Source organism: Thermobia domestica, chromosome 11 (assembly GCF_964235325.1).
Source record: "Thermobia domestica chromosome 11, izTheDome1.hap1.1, whole genome shotgun sequence".
Lineage (NCBI taxonomy): Eukaryota > Metazoa > Arthropoda > Insecta > Zygentoma > Lepismatidae > Thermobia > Thermobia domestica.
In genome coordinates, this window is record NC_137464.1 from 216,722,642 (window position 1) to 216,749,340 (window position 26,699).

At 36.1% G+C, this 26,699-nt stretch overlaps 1 protein-coding gene across 2 annotated transcripts in view; it reads left to right on the top strand.

Annotated features, from left to right (window-relative positions):
• LOC145663746 (uncharacterized) overlaps positions 1-26,699 on the top strand; it is a 64,746-nt gene that overhangs the window by 36,874 nt on the left and 1,173 nt on the right. For both annotated transcript variants that reach the window (XM_081729832.1, XM_081729833.1), the window contains one exon: positions 17,003-17,156. In XM_081729832.1, coding sequence (XP_081585958.1) covers positions 17,003-17,156 — 154 coding nt within the window. The remainder of the gene's footprint in view (positions 1-17,002; positions 17,157-26,699) is intronic.

The window sequence follows — 26,699 nt, forward strand, 5'->3', positions numbered from 1 at the left end:
TAGAGATTCTGAATTAAATATCTGACCATTGCGGAGGTAATCTATGAGCAAGACTCCATACTTGTCCCAGAAGAATGTTCCAAACAGTTTCTCAACCTACTTCTGTGTCTTGAACTTCTTGGGGCGATGGAGAAGTGAGTGCTACTACTCCATTGACTCTTGTTTCGATTCAGGATCATAGTGTTACAACCATATTTCATCTATGGTTACTATTCGTAAGCGAAATTGATCAGCATTACGGTCAAATTGGAAGAAGACTTCTCTTAATGCCGTCACTCTTTTATTCTCCTGACAGATATTTTGGGAACCCGTGCCGAGAACTTACGCATACCCAAGCCATTCTGAATTATGCTACCGACGAGTTCCAAAGAAATGCCCAGAATCTCTGACACAAGTTTTGCTGAGAACGTAAAAACTGAGAAAGTGGGGTGCAGCCAGACCTCAGACTATAACAAATATATCGTGAGTTCACTATACACTTTAAAAACTATTAAATAATAGCTTAAATTATTTTTGTCACTCAAAAACTGGAGTAGCTTAGGCCCTCCGGCCCCGGACTATATCCACTACTGGCTGAAATGCTGCAATTTTCAAGAATAATGTCACAAATTGCATCCATGATTTCGGGAAGAGTCATTGCTTTAAATCATCCTGGATGTAAAGCATAATTTGTTGAGAAATCGCCATGTTTATACTAAGCCACTTACTTCTTCACCACTGTATAACGGAGGAGAGTCCCGTGGTGTTTCACTGATTTCCTAATTAGTTTACTTCGATTAATTACCTTGGTGGAACAAAAATGTTATAATAGTTAGGATCTGGATGTTTGTGAAATTAGCTGTTTGGGCACAAATAATCACTTCAGAGGCCTGAGAAACAATAAGAATATCATTATTAATATGAAAATTTGTATTTGTACATACAGAGATATGTTTTTCTAAACTACGGTTTCATTTTTCTACCTAGTACCTACACTCCTTCTGTATAGGACTACGACATTTTCAGCAGCTTCTCGTAAATTCTCTCTCTCTCTCTCTCTCTCTCTCTCTCTCTATATATATATATATATATATATATATATATATATATATATATATATATATATATATATATGTATGTATGTATGTATAGAGAGAGAGAGAGAGAGAGCCGTAGCATATAGTACTAGACGAATGTGTTACTTGTAGCATACGCGAAAGTAATTCAATTTATGTTTAGGTTTCAAAAGATTCATTGAAAAATATTTCTTCTTCAGACGTTACTTATTTGTTAGTTACAAATTTTACTTGGAATAAGTTTAATTTATAACCATATAGGTCTAATATGAAAACAGCAACGAAATTACACAATGTAATGTAAAATAAGTCAAACGTAATAAATATGTCATTTTTGGTATGGCAAATAGCTGCCCCCCCGAAAATGTATCTGCCCCTCCTTTGCCCCCCTAAGAACTTAAAGCTGGCGTCGTCACTGATTATCTATCTCATCAAAAAATAAATAAATGATCATGCAACAGAGGTACATCGTTAATTTTCCATAATATAAATTGCGTTAAGATGTTCTATTTATTGCTGGCTTATTTATTATTTATTTATTTGTAGTTTGTGTGTAGGAGAATGTTGTGACAGCGAAAATGTTATGCATAAAGAAAGAAAAAAAGACATTCTGGCTGCTTCGTACACCTCTATACCTACTTGCTGCTCCTCGCTGGTGACGTCACGCAAAACGAGGAGCGAAGCGTCTGTGCGTATAGCAATACCTTTCCTTCTAGTAACCTTGGTTGGAACCAAGAAAAATCAGAAACGGTGGGACAGATATGAAAACGGAAAAACTCTTTCATCTTTTCTAAAGTACAACGTATCGAAGAAAAATAAATTGTCCCAGTGTCCTCCGCAGGGTCTCAGACGGGGTCCAACTTAAAATTTTTAAATGGAAATGGGGGTCATCTTGCATAACATTTGAAAGTTGGTGAGCGGTGGGTCAAAAAATCAACACAATCTTCATTGTAAAGTCTATGGCCACTCGTATGAATCTGAAAGGGTGGGATAGATGTAAAACCAAAAACACGGATATGTCATTATTTCAAAAGTATAATGATTCAAAATAAAACAAAACTGTTCCAGGATCCCCCGCACGGTCCGAGACGGGATCCAACTCCAAATATTGAAATTGCAAGAGGGTTCAAGTTGAGTATCGTATGAAATCTGATTTTAAGTGAAAGAAGATGAGACGAGTCTCGGCTCTTGATGATAAGCCTGTGCAAAATTGCATTGTGTCAAAATCTCAACACAAGCGTCATTGAAAAGTCTATGGCCACTCCTGTTAATCTGAAACAATGAGACAGGTGTAAGAATAAAGAAACAAACAAAACTAGAGTGTATCAAAGTAAAAAAGAAATGTCCCAGGGTCACCCGAAGGATCTCAGACGGGGTCCAACTCAAAAGTTTTAAATACTAAATGACATGTAGGTGTTTTTATTTACCACCAATCCCACCCTTTCAGATTCATACGAGTGGCCATAGACTTTGCAATGAAAATTGTGTTGATATTTTGACCCACCACTATTTTGCACAAGATTATCGTAGTGAGTCAAGATGTGATTTATCTTTTCTCATTTAACACCAACTTTCATACAATATGCAAGGTGACCCCCTTTCCACTTAAAAATTTTGAGTTGGATCACGTCTGGGACCCTGCGGGGGCCCTGGGACAATTTATTTTACTTTGATACGTTGTACTTTTGAAATGATGAAAAACCTATTTCTCTGTTTTCATACCTATCTCACCATTTACGATTTTTCTTGGTTGCAACGGACTTTATGGTCACGCTTAAAGATTTTAATAAAAATGAGTGAAGTGCTGTCCCCAAGCGGAATGCATGATACCTCCTCAATTTTGATAACCGGTTTTGATCTTACCTTGATCAAAGGTTTTAGAAAATATATAAATCAGCCCCACCTTGTGGGTTCAGGTTCAAGTCCACCTCTAGTTAGATGTGTTTGCAATAGTTGATGTCAATCCATTCTTGCTTGTTGCACAATGTATCGGTTGTCTTCAGCTGTAGTTGACCGTAATCGACCACCCCCTTCGCTCTGCATAATATTGCCTGTGATTTCGGAATGTTCGTAATGCACGTGAAACAAGGTGGTTGGCAATACCAAACTCCTCGACTACATACTTTACAATTAGCCTTTCTTCCAGGTTCCCGATTATTCTAGTGTGAAGTCACTCAAATGTTATCTCCGGACTATGTTGTTAAGAGTAACATTGCCACAGTGCATATTAACAACTCTATTACAGGTACACCTTGTCTGGAAAAGGTTGAGGACATTCTTTATTGATGTTTCAAGGCAAAAATTTTCTAAGTCCAATTTCGGGTATCTTCGGAAGAAAGTAAACCAGGTTCGAACCTCGAAGCCAACCTTCGCAATTGGGAAAAAGTTTGAAGATGTGTTTTTCATCTTTTAAATATAATAAGACTTGTTATCAATTGTATAAAAAAAACAAAATTGATTGAAATACTTAATGATACAATATTTCGAAACTTTGTATTAATTTCAGCACATGCTTGTTTGTCATTTAGCTCTCCATACGTAATGGAATATTTAGATACGTAAACGAATCTTTCCATATGTAAAAGAATGCTGAAAGTTAAGACATAGAACACAGTTAAGTCTCGCCTGAGTACTAAAATAAAAGTCAAAGTAGAACAAAAACAGCGTTTGCAGTGGATATGAATGTCATAATTATCTAGAGAGCCACTATACATCGCTAGGGGGTCTTCCGCAGAGTGATTGTGTTAGATCAGCGGTAAGCTGTTGGATTTCAAATCGTAAGGTTAAGAGTTCGATTCCCATCTCATTCAATGCTTTTTTAGGTAATTCTATTTTCCGCAATGCATGAAAAATTACATTAAAAAACATTAGTTCTATATATATAACAATCATTGCAGAACATAGTAATTTTTATGGTTAAAATATAACATCTGACCAGTGAGATAAATGTTCACAGTATGTCGGAATTATGTATGGGAATGTTAAATACAAATTAAGAAAATTGTTTAATAACAATAAATATATTATGTAGTGTATTTATTTGCAACTATTTGTCATATAGAGGTTGCTTCTCAACATTCATATTGCAGCATGTCATTTATGTTCTTGAAAAATTGTCCGAGGCATAAAAAGAGGGTATAAACAGAGAATCCAAAGTCGGAACGCTCGCAAGAAATTCATGAACCCCAAAGGTCACGTGAGCAGATTAAAATTGTCCTTATTAAGTATTCCACAGCAGAAAGTATTTACATAGATTTTCAATTCAATACCTGATATATGGTTTTGCAATGTGGAAGTGGCGATGCCTTGGATCGCTCTCTCGCTCACTCTGTATTTATATATAATTATAAAAGTTGATGTATGTGTGTGTTTCAACATAATTCTTATATGTCTAGAGCAATTTTAACTCTATTTCTTACAGACTGGTAAAGAGTACTGTCGGGATACATATCAAAAATGCTGTAAAAGGATCGATATTAGTAACGAATCCATAGTTTCGTGGTCGCTTAGGTAAATAGTTCTACTTTCAACTCAAGTCCAATTAAGCTCCCATTAGCACCCAGGGTGATTACGTAGCGACATAAAAATATAGAAATCAACCGATATTAGAGTCGAATCGTAAATTTCCAGCGCCACTAACAGTGCCGCATTTCCCATTATTCCAACCAGGCCATAGCCTAGAGGGCAACATATTTGAAGAGCGCAAAGTTTAAAAATTAAATAATATTTTATTTTTTCGTATGAAAAACTTAGAAAATTAAGTGCAAAAATACTATTTCATGAACAATACTCTTTTACTATTCTAATATGTTTCTAAAAATAATTCAGAACATTTTTCCCATTTGTTATTTTTTGTTACGTAGTTGTAGCTGTAGCATCTAGTGAGTGGTATTTAACTGTAATAAATTCACTAATTAAGCATATTCGAATTAAGTTTTATTTTTAAGTTAGAGATGAAGGGGCGGAGAAATATATAGTTATTGGGGCGCCGAGGGCAAAAGTGCATAGGGACGCCGAGTTACTAAATGCAGCACTGGTTGCTAAATTAATTGGTAAACAAATTTATTGCCATTTAAGACCAAATATAGTCCTAGTGGTGGCAGTATCCATTTGCTCTCCTAGGAGAAATGAAAGGGGCTAACATCAAAATTATAAAAAAGACCGACATTAGTGTCGAATCCATAATTTTGGGGTCGTTTAAATAAAGAGTGGCACTCCAGATGCCATGGAAGTTAAGTCCCCTTTAAAACTCTAAAACAGTATGCCAAATTGTGACATGTAGAAATAATTGAAAATGACAAAATTTAGTGTCGAATCCATATCTTTCAGGGTTTCCAAGTTCACTGGCAGCAGTTCAGATGACCTTTAATTTTAAGTTCAACTTCCAGTAGAAGTAAGATCCCCTAGCACATCTAATATAGAGAGTCGAAGGGAGTAACATATACAATGATTCAAAACGACCGATATTAGTGTAGAGTCCATAGTTTCGTTATGACCGAGATAAATAGTAACACTTGTGAACGAACATGTCAGCTGGATTTTGAATTTACAAGGGCAACATCGAAGGCATTGCACGCACAGCTCTAAGTATTTTAATGTTTCTGTATAAATGAATATTCCAGCGTAACTCCGGAATGTCTGGGACAACCTTTACCAAACTTTGGGGACATATTACTTTCAATCTAAGATGAAAAGTTTGTAGTAGTATGAAGTTATGGAAATTGGGAGGTGTGACATGTAAAAATAATATAAAGCGACTGATCTTAGTTTTTATCCATAATTTTCTCGATCGTTGAGATGGATAGTGATGTTCCAATGGAGTTTACATCCAAATTCATCCACATCTTCACAGGATGATGGCCAGGGAGAGCTAAAAATAAAATCTCAAAAATTACTGAAATACTGTCGAATTCATAATTTTCGGGATTGAGAAAGCGTTTCTAATAACTTTGGAAGGTAGTTTGTACCCCCTTCAAGATGGGCTTTTTATCATATCAATTTCTTATCGTGAGAAGTAATGACCATTTCTACTATTATATTAAGCCAACCTTCGCAATCGATAAAAAAACTTGTGTGGATGTATGTTTCGTCTTTTAAATGAAATAAGACATGTTAAAATCAAAGATAGAGTGGGTCAATGGGTCGATTGGTAAGTGGGTTAAATGGGTCAAGGCTTGTGAGTGGGTCAATTGGATCGTGAGTCAAAAGGACGTGACCTACTGCGAAACACCACTCACCGTGACTCACTCTGACCTACCGACCCATTCTGTTCAGTGTATTGAAGACAGCATCTTCTGAACACTTGTGAACTTGTCTACGTTTTACTTTCAAGATCTCCATTATTCTTCTTGTTTTCATTTGTTTCTGATGAAAAAGGTTCAGACACTTTTGGATTTTGATATTTGCAATTGTAAGAGTGGCAATAGGAGTTCGATTTTGAGATGCAGCCTTTAAGCTTTCAAGGGAGCTAACTGCTGGAAAAAATATTTTTGAATCACCTATAATATATATATATATATATATATATATATATATATATATATATATATATAATTCCATTTGTGACTTACACGACAACAGACGTCAGACGGCAGTAAATATTATGTATTGCAAAAATTATAAGATATTTTCATGGGCAAGTTTTAGGGTATAAATAAGGGTCTATAAGTCATTCATTCATTTTTATTTGCAGCATTTAAATATGTAAACAAAATGGCTGAAAAAAGTCTCTAAACATATACATGACTTACACGACAGTAGGAGACATGGTGTTTTGAATAACGGTTAACTATATGAAAATTCTGTTCTTCTATTGCTGCAAGGAAACTAAAACTTTTTACATATAATAAGTAGATACCAAGCTACAAGACCAAAAGAAAATTATTATATTTTCTGTATTTATTTTAAAATATATGCCACAAATATAACGTGACGTACACGACAAGTCTAACATCATGTCTTCGTTTAATTACACTTTCAAAATCTATTGGCGGATAGAGTGGCACTAAAGATTTAGAGAGATAAAAGGAAGTTAAAAGACAAAACAAGAACTTAACAGTTCTTTTATTGGAGCAAAATTTGTAAAATTCTAATTTATGTCCGTGATCGACGTCTGTTAAATGCAACATAGGCCTAATCTTTCTGTTGCAGCCAATAAAATTCTTTATCTTGATGGTAATGGCGAAGAAATGTTACATACAGTTGTTCTGATTTTTTTTTCTGCACACATATAGAATATGTATGTGTAAAACTTTCGAGAAAATAAGTTTACTACGAAATTTATCTGACAAATATTTAATAGTTCTTTTTTCGGCGAAGGGTAATAATACCTTGTCTCCAGTAGAGTATTTCCATCACTTCTTCGCTGCGTTTATTCCTTTCACATGCGCCAATGAACAGTTCTGGAATGAAATCGAACTTCCTTCGTGGTGAAGAAATATCTTAGATGAGACAACATTCAATAGTATACGCTAAAACACAATGAACGTAGTACTACTTTCGTGTTTTTGGAATATTACATATTTCTTTCTTATGATGTTTCTATTGGCGCATCAACTCAAATTTTTGAAGTAATACTCTTTACTACAGTATATTACATTAATGTTCGGACATAACTTGCGTGCTCTCTCAATAAATTATAAAGCAGATTGAGGATCAATTTGTCTTTGAGAGCCTTTTCCATAGTTCGTAGCCGAAAAATACAAAGACATTTCAACTTTCTGCAATGTTATTGAACAAAGTGAATAATGTTGTGCACCATCATCCGACTGATAATTCACATTGTTGATCGGAATACCCGGATGACACCCTTGACACTCGGATGACATAAGTGTAGACTTGAAACAAGCAAATGGAAACATATCTTGATGCATACAATCAGATATAATTACGCACGAATCATGTTCTGTGATTTCCTTTTCTTCAGGAAAATATATAATTGCAGTTTACAAAGTACAACTGTGTGAAATCCAGTGACCGGTTCGTATCTTTTCTTGGTACATAAAACAGTAATTTCCACTAAAAATCCATTTGATGTAATATCATTCTTTTCAACTTCTCTATCTATTTCCGCTTCCATTCAGCTTCTGGACTAGGCATATCTGAAAGTGCAATAGAAAAGACAAGTGTCACACATCTGACATGTCCTAATTTCATAATCGTAAAGTAAACTTTGTTGTGACTTACATATTTCCATCTGAGTATGTTTTTAACCAAGGAAGCGTGACAGAGTAGTAGCGTGTTAGATTTGGCTCGGTAGGTTGCGGGTTTAAAACATATAGCTGGCAATCCTGACTGAGGTGTTCCTCATTCACACCAGGCAAATGCCGAGATGATATCCTTTTAATAGATCTGAATGAATCCTTTCCCACATGCCCACCTCCGTCCTATACCGGCCTGAGCTTTAGATCCATTAAGGCAATAAATGCCAATTTACAAGCATGTTTCCAAAACAATGAAAGAGTACGAGAAAACCAATAATAGTATTAAAAGTAGCTGAAGCTAAAAACTTCGGAACCACATATGCCGACATTGTTCCAGAGACAGTAGACACTTCCTGTCACGTTTTTTAAAACTTCTTTCTAGATCACATTGATTCATATTGTTTAACTTTTCATTCATTTGTTACATTTATAGTCCAGTCAAGTACATTTTACACCCATACTTCATAATATTGCTTTTATCCTCCTTATCTTTCATTCTCTTACACTAAACATGGCACTTAATACATTACTTGAGTTATCAATTCACTATTTATACGTTTTACTGCAGTTAGCTACTATCGGCAATGTAGTAACATTGCAACAAAATGTGACTTACACGGCACGCATAATGTGACTTACACGACAAGGAAAGAAATGTGACTTACACGACATATTATATTTTGTATTTAAAAGAGTTACACGTATTATTTCAGGACTTTCTGCACGGCCTTTGATTACTGTCTGTCCAAATGAAGAAAATTTAGAATAACAGCTTTTTTGTTTAATTATGTATGTAAATACATAAACTTATTTATGCTTTCTTGTGACTTACACGACAGCCTACTTGAATAAATAAATTATTATAATTTTCTTGTTATTATTAAATTATGTGTAAAACAAAGTCACTGATGTAAACACAAACATTATCTTAATAAATACCATACGCGATCTTCACTTACCTACAGGAATTAGCAGGGAAAAACTTTGTGTTAAAATCCAAATGTAGGTACGATATTCTGCGACATGAAAGTGGCCATATTTTATCTCCTGCAGAGCCATCTATAAATCAACGTTGGTATCATCTTGTTCATGTATGAAAAATTCAGCATTCTTAAAAATGAATTTTAATACTTATGTACGCCAAGGTGAAACTTCAAATTTTTCCTTCGTAGGGTCACTTACTGCGGAATTCACCATATATGTTATAGAGGCGGAGAGAAACCACATCCATATACAAAAGCATTGCCGAATATTGAACTAAAATCCTTTGGAAAGAAGTCCTATTCTGCCTTCTTTCTCAAGTATAAATAAGGGTCTTAGACAGGACTTCGTGTTTGTAGCTTTCCTCTTTACATGGTTTTGGAATTCGTAATTTTTGTGTCTGGAACCAAGATTCGAGTTTTTACAATAATTTCTGTTTATACCCGAATATTGTATTTACCTTTGAAGAACATTAATCACTTTCTGTAATGAGAAAATTGAGACATGACCTCCGTAAGACAAACAGCTGCAAATAAATACACTATATAAGCTATTTATTGCTATGATATTATTTACTTATTTTTTATTTAACATTCACATGTAGAATACCAACGCGCTGTATTCTAACATCATAATCATTATGTTCTGCAATGGTTATATATATATATATATATATATATATATATATATATATATATATATATATATATATATATATATATATATACAACTGATGTATTTTAATGTAATACTTTTTATATTTTTTCATGCATTGCGGAAAATAGAATTACATAAAAAAGCATTGACTCAGATGGTTATCGAACTCTTAACCTTATGATTTGTAATCCAACAGCTTACCGCTAAGCTAACACAATCACTCTTCGAAAGATGCCCTAGCAATGTATAGTGGCTCTCTAGATAATTATGACATTCATATCCTCTGCAAACGCTGTTTTTGTTCTACTTTGACTTTTATTTTAGTACTCAGGCGAGACGTATGTTCTATGTCTTAACTTTCAGCATTCTTTTACATATGGAAAGATTCGTTTACGTATCTAAATATTCCATTACGTATGGAAAGCTAAATGACAAACAAGCATGTGCTGACATTAATACAAAGTTTTGAAATATTGTATCATTAAGTATTTCAATCAATGTTGCATTTTTATACAATTGATAACAAGTCTTATTATATTTAACAGAAGAAAAACACATCTTCAAACTTTCTCGATTGCGAAGGTTGGCTTCGAGGTTCGAACCTGCTTTACTTTTTTCCGAAGATACCCGAAATTAACTTTTTGCATCAAAACAGCAATAAAGAATGCGCTCAACCTTTTTGAGACAAGGTGTACATATTATCTCGTTACTTCCATTCAACTGTTTCGTATTGGGAAATCAAACACATTCTCGCCACGTTCGTGCTGTCGTCACGCTATAAAACATCTTCGTTCCTATGAACGTGCGAGAACCTCTAGTAATATGCAACCAGTCTTTTATTAATTTCCACCGACTACGCAATATTTTAAGTTATATTATGTATCTCGTCCTTAAATTTTGCACATTTGCTTATTTGAAATAAAATCTTTAAATTTCACATCGTACGGTTATGCCGGATAGGCTAAAGGAAACGGTGATGATGAGAAATGAATTAAGAAAGTGGAAGAAAACAGGAGAACGCGGAGGAAACCCATTCGCACATGGTTTGTCCACCATAAACTTCACTTGGCGCGAGCTCGGATCGAACCAGAGACCCTATGCACCGGAGGTGAACGCACTACTACTGAGCCACCGCGACCCTTATTAGTTTATTTGACTATTTGCATGTTTATGATAAAAGTACGACATGTTATGGCAAAGAAGTCTTAGAATTAGTTCTGTGAGATTAGCCATTTCCTAAAAGTAACCAGAAATACGCCATTTATATTTTTAAGCCCATTGATTTATATGCGGAATTATTTGTCAGTAGTCTTTGAAATGAACTGGACTTTTAATTATGTGATTTTACGATTTCTTCAAATTGGGTTAAACGCCCTTTGTTTCTTCAAAATGAATTTATATTATACAAAACATAATACTTCATGAGAATTGTAATAGAATTTAAGTATTAACCTTCGAAACACCAAGATGGGTTATTTATAACTGAATGCAATTTCTCGTAAAATAATGAGTTCTTTTGGCTGGAATAGAATCAACAATTATACAAACCGCAATATTTTAGGGAGCACAAGACGCGTACTATACGTCCAGCGAATCAGTCGATGTAAACGGCGCGTATTCTGGAAACAAAACAAATTTCTTATAGGAAATTACATGGATTAAAATAGGTTCTGGCGGTTAAACATAAAATTAACCAACAAAGCTCTGTCGCTTTATCATCCACCACCTTCCAACATCGATAAGTCACCTAAGACGTACCTGCAAGATCACAAATAGTCCCCATCAGCATCGACGACTTTCTGCCAACATTCTGGAAGGGGATGGGTTACATCAAGGTAGAAATTGGTGGCCCGTGAAGCGAAGAAGATATCAAATGCGTTTTGTACTTCCACTAGGAAATTGAACTGGCGTCCTCTAAGGTGGCTGTGCAAGGGATGGAACAGGTGATAATCGGATGGTGTAATGTCGAGAAGTATTGCGGATGCAATAGTGTTTTTCATCCAAGGCGCAGAGTCGTGTCCCGGATCATCCCTGCCACATGAGGCTTAGCGTTGTCCTGTAACAGGAGAACCCCTTGTCGATTCAGAAGTGCTGGCTCCAGAGTTTTGAGTTTATCTTGAACACGACTTGACTCCTGACAGTACACAGTTGTATTGGTGCTCCGACTAGCTGGCAGCAGTTCCTGACGCACGATGCCGCAAGCAGTTCACCAAACACGCAGGAGAAACTTCTTCTGGTGCAATGTTGGTTTCAACTGTGCTGGAACTGGTTCATGGGATGCTTGCCAATGATGACGGCGCTTTGGAACTTCGTACAGGACCCACGTTTCATCACATGTCAACATCCTGTCCAAAAATTGCTCTTTCCTCAGACGAGGCAGCAAAGAAACACAGGTGTATGCTAGCGTTGCCTTCTGGCGCGGAGTCAAATCATGTGGGACGCATCGACCCAACTTGTACTGCTTCCCAAGTTGATAAATGTTTTCCGGAATTTTTTCCCACCCACACTGAATTGTAGTCCTACACTGTCACTGATCACTGTTCGCCTTAATTGCTGCCTGAAGATCTTCATTTTGTATATGTGTTAATCTTCCGACATGTGGTGCGTCTTCGAGTGTTTAGTCATCGTCCTTAAACTTGTTAAATCACCGTTCACTTTCCACATAGTTACGACACCCTCACCAAAGGCCTGGCATATCTTTCGCCCCGCTACAGCGGCGTTTAACCCCAGTATTTACCCGTACATCATACACGACCTTATGACACTCTGAGGAGGTCCCATGTTCACTCTGTCCTTACACAATTTCACGGTGTAACTGAACTGCCACAACCAGGTAGTATGTTGGATATACCAACACCAACAATTAACCTTGATCTTATCTCCATTCGCATTCAACTCACTGAATGAGGGCTAATTGAACATAGACCTCTACAAAAAGCGACGAAACTTTCTTGGTTACTTTCATAATAAAATTATATACAAAAAAGTTAAGTTTATAGAATTAAAAGGCATTCAAATAGATTTGAAAAAGAATCAACAAAAGCTGTCCATTAAATTTAAGTTCATCTAAAAAAAAACAGACAAACATAATCCCCATATATAATCAGGGCAGGTCTTCCCTCCGAAGAAATGATCAAGGTACCGAAATAAGTGGTAGTCGATTTAAGAGATATCAAGGGAATACGAGGTGCGTTCGGAAAGTAACCTCCGATTGGTCACTGTGCGTAAAGTAGTGGAGGCAGCGCTACCATCTTTGCACAAAGTGCGCGGTAGATCAGGACGCATCCAGGCGTGGAAGAGTGAAGATTGTGTGATCAATAGTTCCACTTGTGTAGCGTCTCAAAATGTGTGGTGCAATAGAAAAGTCAGCCAAGTGCGAGATGCCAGTTGTTATAAGTTTTCGTTTGCCAAAACAATATTCGGCAATATTCAAACAGCTAGTTATCGGGAGAACTTCGTACCTTGTATGGTCCAAGTGTGATGAGTGAAGGAGTTGTTCGTGAATATTCATTTAAAAGTGGACGATCAAACATTTATGAAAGAGGTGCGGCAGGCCATCAGTGGTCGCTGATGAACTCATTCAGAAAAGTTATGGAAAAGCTCGTGAAAATCGATGTTTTCAAAATCTCGGAGCTTTCAGATGATTTTCCACAAATTTCTAGAACTTTGTTATATGATGTAATGACACAGGCTGGAAGATACAAATACAGCCTGACTCAAAGCACAGGGGGAATATTTTTATGATGATGGAATTTCTAAGCTAGTGCAGAAATACGATAAGTGCTTGAATGCTTATGGAAACTATGTTGAAAAATAAAACAAAGAAGTAGTTTTCAGATGTATATAATAAGTTCTTATTTACTGTGGTGCTTATTTTTTTTAAACAATCGGAGGTGATTTTCCGAACGGCCCTCGTACATTGGTGAGGAACGTTCTAATAAAAAAAATACAGATTAGAATGATTGAGAAAAGTTATTTTTGGTACATTGAAAATCATGAGGTTGTTGCCTAATGTATGTTTTTAATCTTATGAGTTTTACACAAAACATAACAATATGTTGAAATAGAAAAAGACACCGTGTTGTTAATAGTGTTGTCTACTTGCCCATCGATGCATCTTTGATTCTTAGCCTATTTATCTAGATCTATGTATGTATGTATATATGTTTGTATGTATGTATGTATGTATGTATTTATGTATGTATGTATCTATGTATCTATCTTGTAAACAAGAGCACGTGAAACATTACAATAGAGAGTAAAGAGTTTCAACTATAAAACTCCGCCGTCTTCGGCAATGCTGCAGAAACTTTAGTCGGGAAAACATTTCACATTACAGAATATTATCTTCAACTTCTTTCTACTAAAAATTTACTGTGTTTTTATATGGATGAAAAATTGAATCCCTTGATTTACCTTACACTGATGACGGTGATGATGACAATGAAGAAGAAGAAGAAGAAGAGGAAAGGAAATAGAATAATCTTCGTTAACTAGAAAGTACGAATAGTATATGCACTTATTCACAAAAGAGTAGGTACCTATAATCCTAAATTCTTCCAATCGTAATATCTTACACACAAAGAAAATGATTTAAAAAGTCACATATTAATTTAAACAACCTTTGGTGGCCGTTAAACTATTTCAATATTTGCACTGATCTTATCAACTTACGACCAAGAGACACGACATTAGAATAACGAATAGGCGTAACTCAGAATTTACGTTTCGACATTAAGTGGAGGCACGGAGGGTCCGTAGTACAGTGCTTATTATTAACGTCCCAGGTTAAGTCCTTTAGGCTAAAGAAGATGGGTGATCAATGAAAGTAAATGCTAATTAAAGTAAAAGTTTAGTAATCCTCTAACGGGAACGTATCTGGGATTATATGCATCAAAGGCGCACGCGCTAGCCACTACACCAGCAAAAAGAGTTCTTAACTACACACAAAATGAGTGGAACCCATCTCGTTGTTCATAGCTGTTTATGGACTACAATTGAAGAGAATTTAATTTAGTTTTCAGCGGCAAATGTATTCATAGTTTTTATTAAAAGAAAAATCTAGAGCGATCTTATTGTTCGTAAAATCCTGCAAAAAAAAATGTAATCATGTTTTTCTTTATGTTGTTGTCCTACTGGATCTATGAAAAAAAGGAAATTGTGACGAAGATTCGACCACTGATCGTGTGAATAACAGTTCTGTACGGATCCAATGAGCAATGGAATAACGAGAAGCAAAACACATATCTCTAATACGAGGGAATGCTGGGAAGTCCTTACCTTTGCCCCCTTCCGATATTTATGTTTGTTTTTAATTGAAAGCTACATGTGTCTATATATTTGTGACGAAATATTAAAACATTGATACTAAGGAAAGTTATTTTTTTAGGTGAGTGCTTGAGATGGCAGGGCAGCCCAACAAGTTCAACGATGTTGAGAGTCGAGCGGTGATGAAGTTCCTCTCCCTCCAGGGGAAATCTGCAAAGACGATCCATGGTGAGATGCAACAAACATTGGGGGTCCATGCACCTTGTTATGCCACAGGGAAGAACTGGATTGTGAAATTTAAGACAGGGCATTTTGGCACTGAAGATGACCCCCGCCCTGGGAGACCATCCATAGTGATTGTGCCAGAAATCATTGAACAGGTTCATGAAAGGATTCTCACAGACAGACGAATTTCTGCTAAAAGTATATCAGAGGACCTAGGTATATCCCGTGAACGCGTTAGTGTCATTATTCGCGATCATTTGCACATGAACAAACTTTCTGCCAAATGGGTGCCGAAATGTTTGTAAGCCGATCAAAAGCTTGCAAGAGTGCTTGCTTCCAAAGAGGTTTTGAGCCATTTTGAGCAGGAAGGGACTAATTTTGAGGAACGTTTGGTCACGGAGGAACAATCACAAGAGTGGCGTCCCAGTAGTTCACCGAGGCCAGAAAAGTTTCGTGTGCAAAAATCAAGTTCAAAGGTTCTTGCCAGTGTTTTTTGGGATAAGGATGGGGTAATCTTTGTTGATTACCTAGAACAAGGTAACACCATAACCGGAGCTTACTATGCATCACTACTGGAAACGCTTCACTCAGAGCTGAAGCAAAAACGCCGTGAAAAATTGTCCCGAAAAGTCTACCTTCAAGACAACGCATCTCCTCACAAGAGCAATGTTGCGATGCAAAAATTGGCTAGCTTAGGGTTTGAAAACTTGCACCACCCACAATATTCACCTGACCTGGCCCCATCAGACTACCACCTATTCCCAAATTTAAAGAAACACTTGAAGGGGCAAAAATTCGCCACCATTTCTGAAGCAATTACAGCAGTAAACTCATGGTTTGACACCCAACCAAAAGAGTTTTATTTAGAGGGCCTAAATAAATTGCAGGCCCGAAGCAAAAAATGCATCGAATTGAAGGGAGAATATGTTGAATAAATCCATCAAAAAAATTTAATTTTGTCTTATTTTTCTTAGTAAAGCTAAGAACTTATCAGCACCCCCTCGTAGACTTAAGTTTCAAGTTGTGAAACAACATAATTTTATTTTCTTCTCTTTATTAAGTGTTGGGGCCGCGGTGGCTTAGGTAGAGCGTTCACCTTTGGTGCTTGAGGTCCCGGGTTCGATGCCAGCCCCCGCCAAGTGAACTTTGTGGTGGACAAACACCGTATGCGTGGGTTTCCTCGGGTTCTCCCGTTTCCTCCCACTTTCCTTATTCCACCATTTCATTCATTACTCATCATCACCGTCTCCTTTAGTCTAACCGGCATAATCGTAGGACGTAAAACTCAAAGATTTCATTTCATTTCATTTTATTAAGTTTTATGTTATTTCTATAGTGACTTCCAGTGCAAAGAAAAAGATATCGCATTTATCGATTTTGATCGGGATTGGGGCTATTAAACCTTTAAAACATTTGATTAGACCGGAAGTTGGTATAAAAGTAAACGTACGATTTCATTCTCATAGTAATTGACAAACTATACTATCCCGCAAAAAATATACATTTTCTTTTGTGACAGATAGTACGTAGTAATGCAAATTTGAGAGACATTACTTATTTTAACCACTTATAAAAATATTCGTGTAATTAATCACAAATATAATATTTTTGTAGAGGAAACGTCGATTGATTTACCCTTGGATTGCCCTTAAATTGGTGATTTTCGTTATTGGTATACCTGGTTTTGGTTATGTAATATATTTATCAGTACAAAATAATCATCACAACAATGTATGGATCGAATCCATAGTCTTCGTAATTATAATGGGTAAGATCATATTTAACATTCAATAGTATGGTTAATTATTTTGTTAATGGAGCAATAAAGAAAATTTTCGCTTCAACTAGTTGTTATACTTACGACTAACTATCGTAATTTCCACTCTTTATGATTTTCTACAGGGTGCGGCACGTAAAACCGGGCCGTAAAGTGAACACATAAAATGAAATGTAATGTATTGAATATGATTAACTACAACACATAAATGAAATGTAATGTATTGAATATGACTACTCACCTTCACAGCATGTGCTGAAAGTGTCCTCCGCCCACTTCAACACACATGTGAGCACGATTGAGGAGATTCATATATACCATTGTCATTTCTTGTGTTGTAATGCTATTGGTGACATCCTGGATCCTGGTCTTGAGTTCTTCAATTGTGTGTGGATTTGTTTCGTATACTCTTCCCTTTAACAGTCCCCATAAGTAAAAGTCACACGTGGACAAGTCTGGTGACCGAGGAGGCCACAAGCCTTTGCTGATTGTCCTCTCTGGTTTAACACAACGAGGCCTTTTTCTCAACTGGTTTCGACAAGTTTCACTGGCTGCGGCTGCACGTGACTGCTGCAGGTCACGTAAGTCGACCCGACCTCGACACGCCATCTCTTGGTAGGAAGGTAGATTATTTAAGTGTTGCCAAAAACACAATATACCATAATATTACGACGGGCCGGTTTTACGTGCCGCACCCTGTACTTTCTTGACAGTAATGTTTAACGGAAAACTGGTCATATCGCGGCTTCTGATCTAACTTTTTTTTTCTATTTGCCCATGTGGTCTTTCACTATTAATTTTACCATAGACAATTAGCTTTTCTAACTTGTCAGTCTTTCTTCTCATGGTATGCATTTAAAAGCAAAATGTAGGATTTTTTTTGTCCACAAGAATGCTATGGCAGGTTTCTATCTTCAGTTTTTCTATAATGGATTAATTTTGTTCTCCTGGCCGTCCATGAGATTCTTTACATCCGCCGCCAACAGCACATTTTGAAAGCATTGATACGCATTCTATCTTATCGTTTCCTCTTCAAATTTCAGAACAATAAATGAACATCGAGAATGCAAGTGAATCTAGCAGTCTCTGCTATGCGTCAACGAGATATGGCTCCGTTTTTCCATATTTTCCTTAGTTTCTCCATGACAACATTCTCCAATACAATCAAGATTCTTTTGTTTCACAGTCACTAGTTTCATGCACTGCTGAGCTAAGGCAACTGGATATTTCTAAATTGTGAATTTAACTGTTAAGGGTGGGCGAAAGTAACTCCCTATTTGAAAATGTGAAGTATTATTGGTGGTATGTGTAGATAGCAATGAAAGTGATCTTGTTTTATAGACTAAGGTATGCCATTTTTTATTTTTTTCCCGATCCTGTAAAGCACGTTTTATTTCTTTGAAACCATAGAGATGCTAGAACGATTAAGCATTGAGGGGAGTGCCAAATTGCAGCAAGATTTGAGGTGTGGCAGTCTGTAATCCAGGTCCAAAGGTGATGGGTGGGTCAACATGGGAGCTGTTTTGGATGAAAAAGCAATTACAAATTACAATACCGGAAGTGTTGTGGACATTAAGAAATCAGGCATACCCTCGACCTCGGTATAAGAGGAAAAGGTGGACACAAAGGTGGGGAGAGATGTTCGAGCGAAGCCTTTCAAAATCAACAAGGCAGGTTACAAGAGAGAGTGACATTACGGGCTCTTCTGTGAGTGCAATTCTCCACAAAGGGTAACTTTTCAGATCATAGAAGCCTCATTATGTCCAAAAGTGATATCCAGATTATTACAATCGGTGTTTTGCATTTTGTGAAATGACGTTCATATGGCATGAAGATCATCCACACATGTTTGAAAAAATTCTGTGCAGTGATGAAGTTGTGTTTTATGTAGGAGGATTCATTAATCGTCATATTAGCCATTATTGGGCAAATAATGATCGCAAAGAGACCCTACAAAAAATGTAGGCCAACCCGAAAGTGATTGTGTGGTGTGGATTAACTTCTTCCCGTATTATTGGAAATTTAAAAAAATGTTGTATGGCCTATAGTTTCTGAATGGGTCGAGTCACATGAACTGTTGTTTATGAAAGATGGACCTCCTCCTTATTACACCTTGTCTTAAGACAATGACTCGATGAACCCTACGCAGCACACTGAGTAGGTTGCCGGGGTCCCACAGAATGGCCAGCGCGAAATCCACACCTCATCCCATGCAATTTCCTTTTTTATTGGAGTGGGCTAAGGGAGAAGTGTATCGCAGCAAACCACAAACGAGTGAACTTGAGAATAATATCTGTCAGGTCATAAGTGGCATTCCTGCTGAGGTCTTGAAGAAGATTGTAGCAAACGTATCTGCTCATTTGAGACATAATCTAGAAAATACGGGAGCACACATTGAATTGTAACGTTTGGAAATATAATGGTATATAATAAACTACATGTGCGCAAAAAAATGAGTTTATACCTACAATATTTTAGGAGGAAAAACTATTAAAAATAGGGAGTTACTTTCCACCCATCCTGTACATATTCCCTCTGTTAATGACCTTACATTTTCTCTTCTCTCAATTAATTTATAAACCGAAATTTTGACTTTTATCTTGTAGACTTTCGTTTCTTCTGTAATGGCCTCTGGAGAGAGGTCACATCGATTCTAGCAGCAAAATCGATTTTCCCTCCCCTTCTCGCAACATCCTCTGGCGTTGGGCCTATAGCAATTTTTCATTTTGAAAGCATTCCTTAAATTATTTTGTAAGGTATAAAAAATATTATAGGATAAATAACCGATTTCGCATTGCGAAATCAGATATCTATGGTTCATATACATAATTATTTTACTTATTTATAAATACACTACTCAGCCCAAAATGTTCACGCTATTCAAGAAATTTAACCCTTTGCGTTCCAGGGTGATTTTCCTATGTATCGATGCGTGCTGTAATATCAGATTTTCATTTACTCATAAAAGACTGTCTAGATCGTTATATAGGACGTAGTTATTGTGGAAGCGCGAGAATATTCACATTAATGATTTGAAAAAAAAAATATTTCCATTGTGGAACATTTGATGTTCTGAAAGGATTTATATGATCCAGGCTGACAACACTGATCGGAAATCAAAGACAAAGTTGTTTTACCTTTTTTCCGATCTTGAAATACGATATCGAAGTTGCGAATTGTTTATCGTCAAACAAAAACTTGTATGCCGTAATTGAACACCTGTGTTGCCAATTGTTTATCGTGAAAACAAATACATGGCTCCCTTAGTCCTGCCATCTATTGAGTCAAAATATGTTTTTCTCTTTTCTGTCAATAAAGTGCTGTCACCTAAGGAGAAATAGTAGAACTAATTGGTACCTTGCATCTACTGAAATAATTCATCATCTCCAGGATTAATGCCACCCGCCACCCTTAATACAGGGTACGTTTACATGACACCCCCATGGATGTCACTGGTATTTTGCAACAGAGTATTTTATGACGTCGACATGGATGTCATTGGAACGCAAGATGTTAAACTAATTAATGTTGCCAACACTGCTCAATCTATTTCTTCAGTTTTTTTTCTGAAGAAGAAGAAGAACTCTCTCATAATCTTTTTCTTCCTTCTATTCAGCGCACGTTCAATGCACAAACACTACCATGTTTCCTGATTTCCCACTTCCCACAACAGCATAGAAAACGTAAGGTTTTGCAGCCACTAAAAATGTGCGACCACAATGTACGTAAGGTCTGGCGTTTAAAGGCCTGTACTATGAGAGAAGCGGACGTAGCAAAAAACCAAGCTAAAGTACACTCATATACAAAATGATTGTCGCATATCTATAATTGTCTTCTCGTAAGAATATAATTTGATAATGATTTTGCAGGGTACTTTTAATGCTGGTACTAGGTGTATAATCGGGAAATGTATATTTGTGGTAAATTTCATAGGAAAAGAATTATAAATACGAAAATTAGAATAAGTAAAACAAAATGTCGCCAAATGGAGAAGGAAGTTTTATTTTAATTTTTTGTTCTTATTTAGTGCTCTTTTGACATGAAATTTGCCACTTACGTGTATTTGCCGATTATACACATACTAACATTATGAGAAATACCGGGCCAATTCGTTATCAGATTATATTCCTACAAGAACATATTTATAGACATGCGACAATAATTTCGAACATGAGTGTACATGAACTAGAAATAAAACCAAGACTTGTCTCGGTCTCATCTCGAAATTTCAAGACAAGCCATGATCGAGACATATGTTTATAAATCAAGACGAAACCGAGACTAAACATATTGGGCCTCATGCGGAGTCGTTCTGACGCATGATTAGTGATATACTAAAGAGTTCGACTAACATGTTTCCTGCAATAGTCAGGCCTTTAGTATAACGCTAGTCGTACATCAAAACGACTCAGCATAAGGCGGACTGAGACTTACTAGAAACAAAACAGAGACTGAGACAGATATTTGTAATTCGAGACGGGACCAAGCTCAGTCTCCAAGGTCTCGTCTCGACTATTGACAGAAATACTGAAATTATCTTAACCTAAAATTCTTGTGTTGTTAAGTTACATGTAGAATAATTGTCCTTGGATGGTCACAGTTACAGGGCATACACATGGAGTAAAAGGGGGTATAGAACACCTCTGATGCCTTTATTGCAAGTGATTTTAACACCACAAAACTTCAGAGTTAGAATTCAATATATTTTATTCACTTTCCAGCCATTTTAATTACTCAAAGAGCATATTGCCAACATGCTCGGAAACCTAAATTTGTAAAACAAACAGATGATGTTCCAACCCCTACATTATTTTCCCATCTCAGGGATTATCCAGGGAAAATATATTAAGTTTTACTACAATCATTGGTATAAATAGTGATACTAATTTTTCTGTTAAGCTGTGGGTTAAATCTTCAGATCGGAGGAGTATACAGGTAGGATCAAATATTTTGGAATAAGATAGGATAAGATCATGTAAGGAGTAAGAGCTGGAAATTAAAACAGAAAATTGGTTTTACTAACCAGTATTTTGATTCCGAAGCAGAACATCCAAAAAACGGATAAAAAATCAGTGAAATAAATTAATAAGGAGGATTAACGATGTGGGAGTTGCCTGAGTGAAATAAGCAATTAACGAAGAGTAACGCCTCTGTCAATATGATTGAAGTAAGTAAATAACGAAGAGTAATGTCTCTGCCAATATGAATAAGTAAGTAACGAAGAGTAACTCCTCTGTCAATATTAGTGAAATAAGTAAATAACGAAAAGTAATGCCTCTGTCAACATGAATAAGTAAGTAACGAAGAGTAACGCTTCTGTCAGTATGAGTGAAAAAAGCAAATAACGTAGAGTAAAGCCTGTGTCAAATTAAGTGAAATAAATCAACAACGAAGAGGAACGCCTTTGGCGTTGCCCTATTAATATGAATGAAGTAAATAAACAAATAACGAAGAATAACACCTTTGACATTGTTCCTGTAAACTTCAGCGACATAAATAATCCACAAAGAGGAACGCCTTTGTTGTTGCCTCTGCTAATTCCTGGGCCAGCAGACATATCAATTATTGCCTAAACTTCGTCTTAAATATTATCCGGACTGACAGTGTTTACAGCGAGTGTTCACTGACTTGGGAGAGTAGATCAAACGAAAGGACAACAATCTCCTGCATGAGTTGACAGTTAAAACAATAATAAACATGATTGAATATCATTGATATAGCAAACAGCAAGAGCAAGGAGCACTTAGGGACTTTTTTTTATTATTGTCAAGTGTGCATTTTGACTTTTCTCGCCTTCTGTTGTTAGCGGCATTCTTCACCAGTGCTGCTGTGAACTAGAGGAAAGAAACGAGCTTGAGAGCCTTGACTGGACCATTCATTCTACTTTATTTTACTTCACAACAACAAATTTCCAGTTGAATTTATGAAGAAAACACTTCCTAGAGTATGGTGTCATTACTTAATACTTCTGCTCAAAAACAAAACGCGCTTTGCTATGTGTTATGGTATACTAAAGGACTAACTACTTCCAAAATTTCAGATTTTTTCATCCAGGCCCATTGTAGATATTGGATAGTGAAACATGTCAAATTGGCGTAATTCCCCAATTTTTTTTCAGGCCTTTGGAAGCAGCTATACATCTGTAAATTTTTGTGTATTAATTTATGACCCCAGATTACATGCATATACAAATTCAGACCTCTACGTCAGTTGTTTCCTCTTCCCAAACATGTCTTCAATGTCCAAAAATATTGCTACTGTAGACCCTGATTCCACCCGCTTCAAGTGGTTTTAGGTAAAAATGTTAAGAGATCAAAGTTTTAGCTCTGCATGAGTTGGAGATGTCGAGCAATTTTCAATTTGGTACGACAAATATATGCTGAGATACTAAAAACAACGTAAACGCCTAAAATAAAAAAAACGCAAAATCGCGGCAGCCGCTGCGTCGCCATGGGATGTAAAAAATAATTAATTGTGGTTTTGAAGTACCCTGGTATAGGTACTGATGACAAAAATAGATTTTTTTGAAAACGTCGAGCGGCATTTTTTTCGATTACTTTGCATGGATTGTCTCTATAAGAATATGTCAAGCATGCTACTCTCAGATTATTTGGCAATCAAATACTAATTAGTTTGGTGTTTTATCTTGTACTAAAAATGATGCAATTATGTACTGCAATTTTGAAATCAGGCTTTACCACTTGAAAAAAATGGAATAGGAGAATTACTGTGTGATGCCAGTATCAGGTATAGCCAGAGAGCGTTTTGGTTCGGTTGATCACGGGAGAGGGGACGCACTGCGTGACAACTAACCTAGTTGCGTCGCTAGCTGTGAGTTTCTAAGTTTGGTTTACGACAGATTATTATTATTATTATTATTATTATTATTATTATTATTATTATTATTATTATTATTATTATTATTATTATTATTATTATTATTATTATTATTGGGAGTAACATCGCAATTTTGATGGTCTATAACTCGTGAAACGAAAGCCTGTCCATTTCATATTGTTGCATATCCAAATAATCTGAGTTATTTGGGTACCTTTGATTGCCAGAGAGAGAGGACCGATCTCAAGACCAGCTCCCTGGGACACCTACGGTTATTACCGTTACCGAGGACATCGTCTCCCCATAGGACATTGTGCAGTATCTCGTCATCATCAGAAAGACATTATTCTTCATTAAAATTGTAGTCTCAAGCATCAGTTGATGCAGGATTGTAAAATTCTTTAGAAAACAATAAACTTAGAGCGTCAGCGACTTCTTCCTTTGCCTTTAGTTTCTTGTACTTTCTCATCACTTTTCTGTTTACCTTCCGTCTTGATTTCTTGCTATTTATTTCTGCTATGTTAAGTGGTCCTGTATTTACTTCATGTCATCAGGTTCAATATTCTTGGTTTTCTGCGACATCGTCACAGTGTCGAGGACAGCGTCCTGCCAGTCGATGACCAACTTGGAAGAAGCCGTCGTTAGTGCACTTGCACTAAGCCCACTTTGTGCCGTCATTGAGCTGAATTTGGATTTTTATTAAGAAAATACCACGGAGTGAGGGCAACAACCAGTTGCACTCGAAAGCAATAAAAACTTGTTATTTTGGAAAATCTGGGCAGATCCAGTCAGACAGAGGAGAAGAGAGCGTCGCAGCTCACGTCGAACCTCATTCTGTCGTGAGGATAAGCCTTGTCTTATATCTCACAAACAGGACAACTTAACGTTAATATCTTACATATCTTAGACTCATAACTAGCTCTACTTTCATCCCCGTGTTTTATTAGTCGTTCATGTCTCTTAAATTAAAATTGTGTTTGTTTTATTCCAGTTAAGCTTATTCGTGGAGAACACATTGGTGTGTTAGATGCTCACAGTGAGCATGAGTAAGGTACAAGTACGGCATTCATCCCTACTTAGTATAAAAACCATACATGCTATTTCGGACTAGAACCCATTGTTCTGTATTGTTACATGGTGGAGATGCTGGGTACTGAACTTATAGTGATCCGCTAGCATGCCAAGTTTGTTGAAGGTTAAATGAGTTTGAATCGATTGCATACGATGTGTACTATCTTTGTGATTGATTTTAAGAAGATATAAATAGAAACGAAACTTTTCCATTAATGCAATATATGCTAAACATTAAAAAAAAATGCGTATATGTTTCAGGAAACCTCAAACGTTTCGTTTCAGAGCCAGAAATCACGTTTATATTATCGCAATTTTTTTGCGAAATTCGGCACTACTTCCGATAAATGCGAATGAAAACGAAAAAGTAAAATTCTTGTTAATGATTGCTGATGATACCTAGAATGCGGATTTCCAATATTATTTAACTTTATAAACGTTGCATTTACGAAAAAGCTCTATGAGTTATTTGATTCAGAAACTGTTTCACTTCATAAAGATATAAATATCAACAAAACTGAACTGTTGTTTAAATCTTTGACTGTGTTTTGTGATGAAAATGTTCATGATCTGTTGGTTGCTTACCGTGAATTGAAAAGTAAGGTTATTGAAGTTCTCAACGGTGAGGATAAGGAAGTTGACATTGTATCATTGTTAAACAGTTTGAAAGTTAAACCACAAGCCTTTTGCTGTCAGCTCGTTACTTCAATATGGTTGCCAGTCTCGAGTGTGGATGCCGAGAGATTATTTTCCAAGTATAGTAGGGTTGTTACTGGCAGGAAAACAAACTTAAAAGAAGAATTGGTAATGTCTTGCTGTTTGTTATCCTAAAGATGAGGTTAGCTGAGGTTTAACTAAAGATGAGGTTAGAGGAAGTGTTTAAATATTTACATTAATTTCTATTTTTCAATGAGTACATTAGTTAAAATGTGCATCTAATCCAGGTACATCCTCATTTTTGCATTAGATATATCTACATCTTACTATCAAAAATATACTATTAAAAAGTTCTATATTTAAAAAACTTGTGCTACATTAAAAAAAAAATGTGACATAAATGCGAAAATTGTGGTAATTAATGCTATAAAATACCACAATTGTTGCGAAAAAGTTTCGTCTCTAGATATAACAAATCAAGAACGAAGAGAAAGAGAGAGCATTGACAATAAATTGTGATAAAGACAATAAGAGGATCATGTGAAGTATTTTCATGTACGGGATATGAATTGGTGTCTTTAAAGTCCCCGTTACCCATGAAGATGTAACATATTGACTCCATTAACGAATTTGACTCAGCTGCCTATTTCAAAACAAGTAGAATTCAACAATTAGCTTTCGTTCAACAGTGGAGAAACGGACGGACGGATGGATGTAATAACGTTACAATCTTATTAGACCTATTAGCATGATTGTAATACCTTGTTAAATTTTCAGACTGTACTTCTGTCAACAAGTACAGTTTGAAAATCTCTGCTTCTATGTAGGGTTCTCATATTTCAAAAATAAACATCCGGGACGCTACTAAATTATCAGAATCTTTGAAATGTTTAAAAATGAACCGAAGTGTTATATACTAGGGAGGAGAAGGTTTACTTTTTTCCATTAGATAGAGTTTTTCAAGTATTA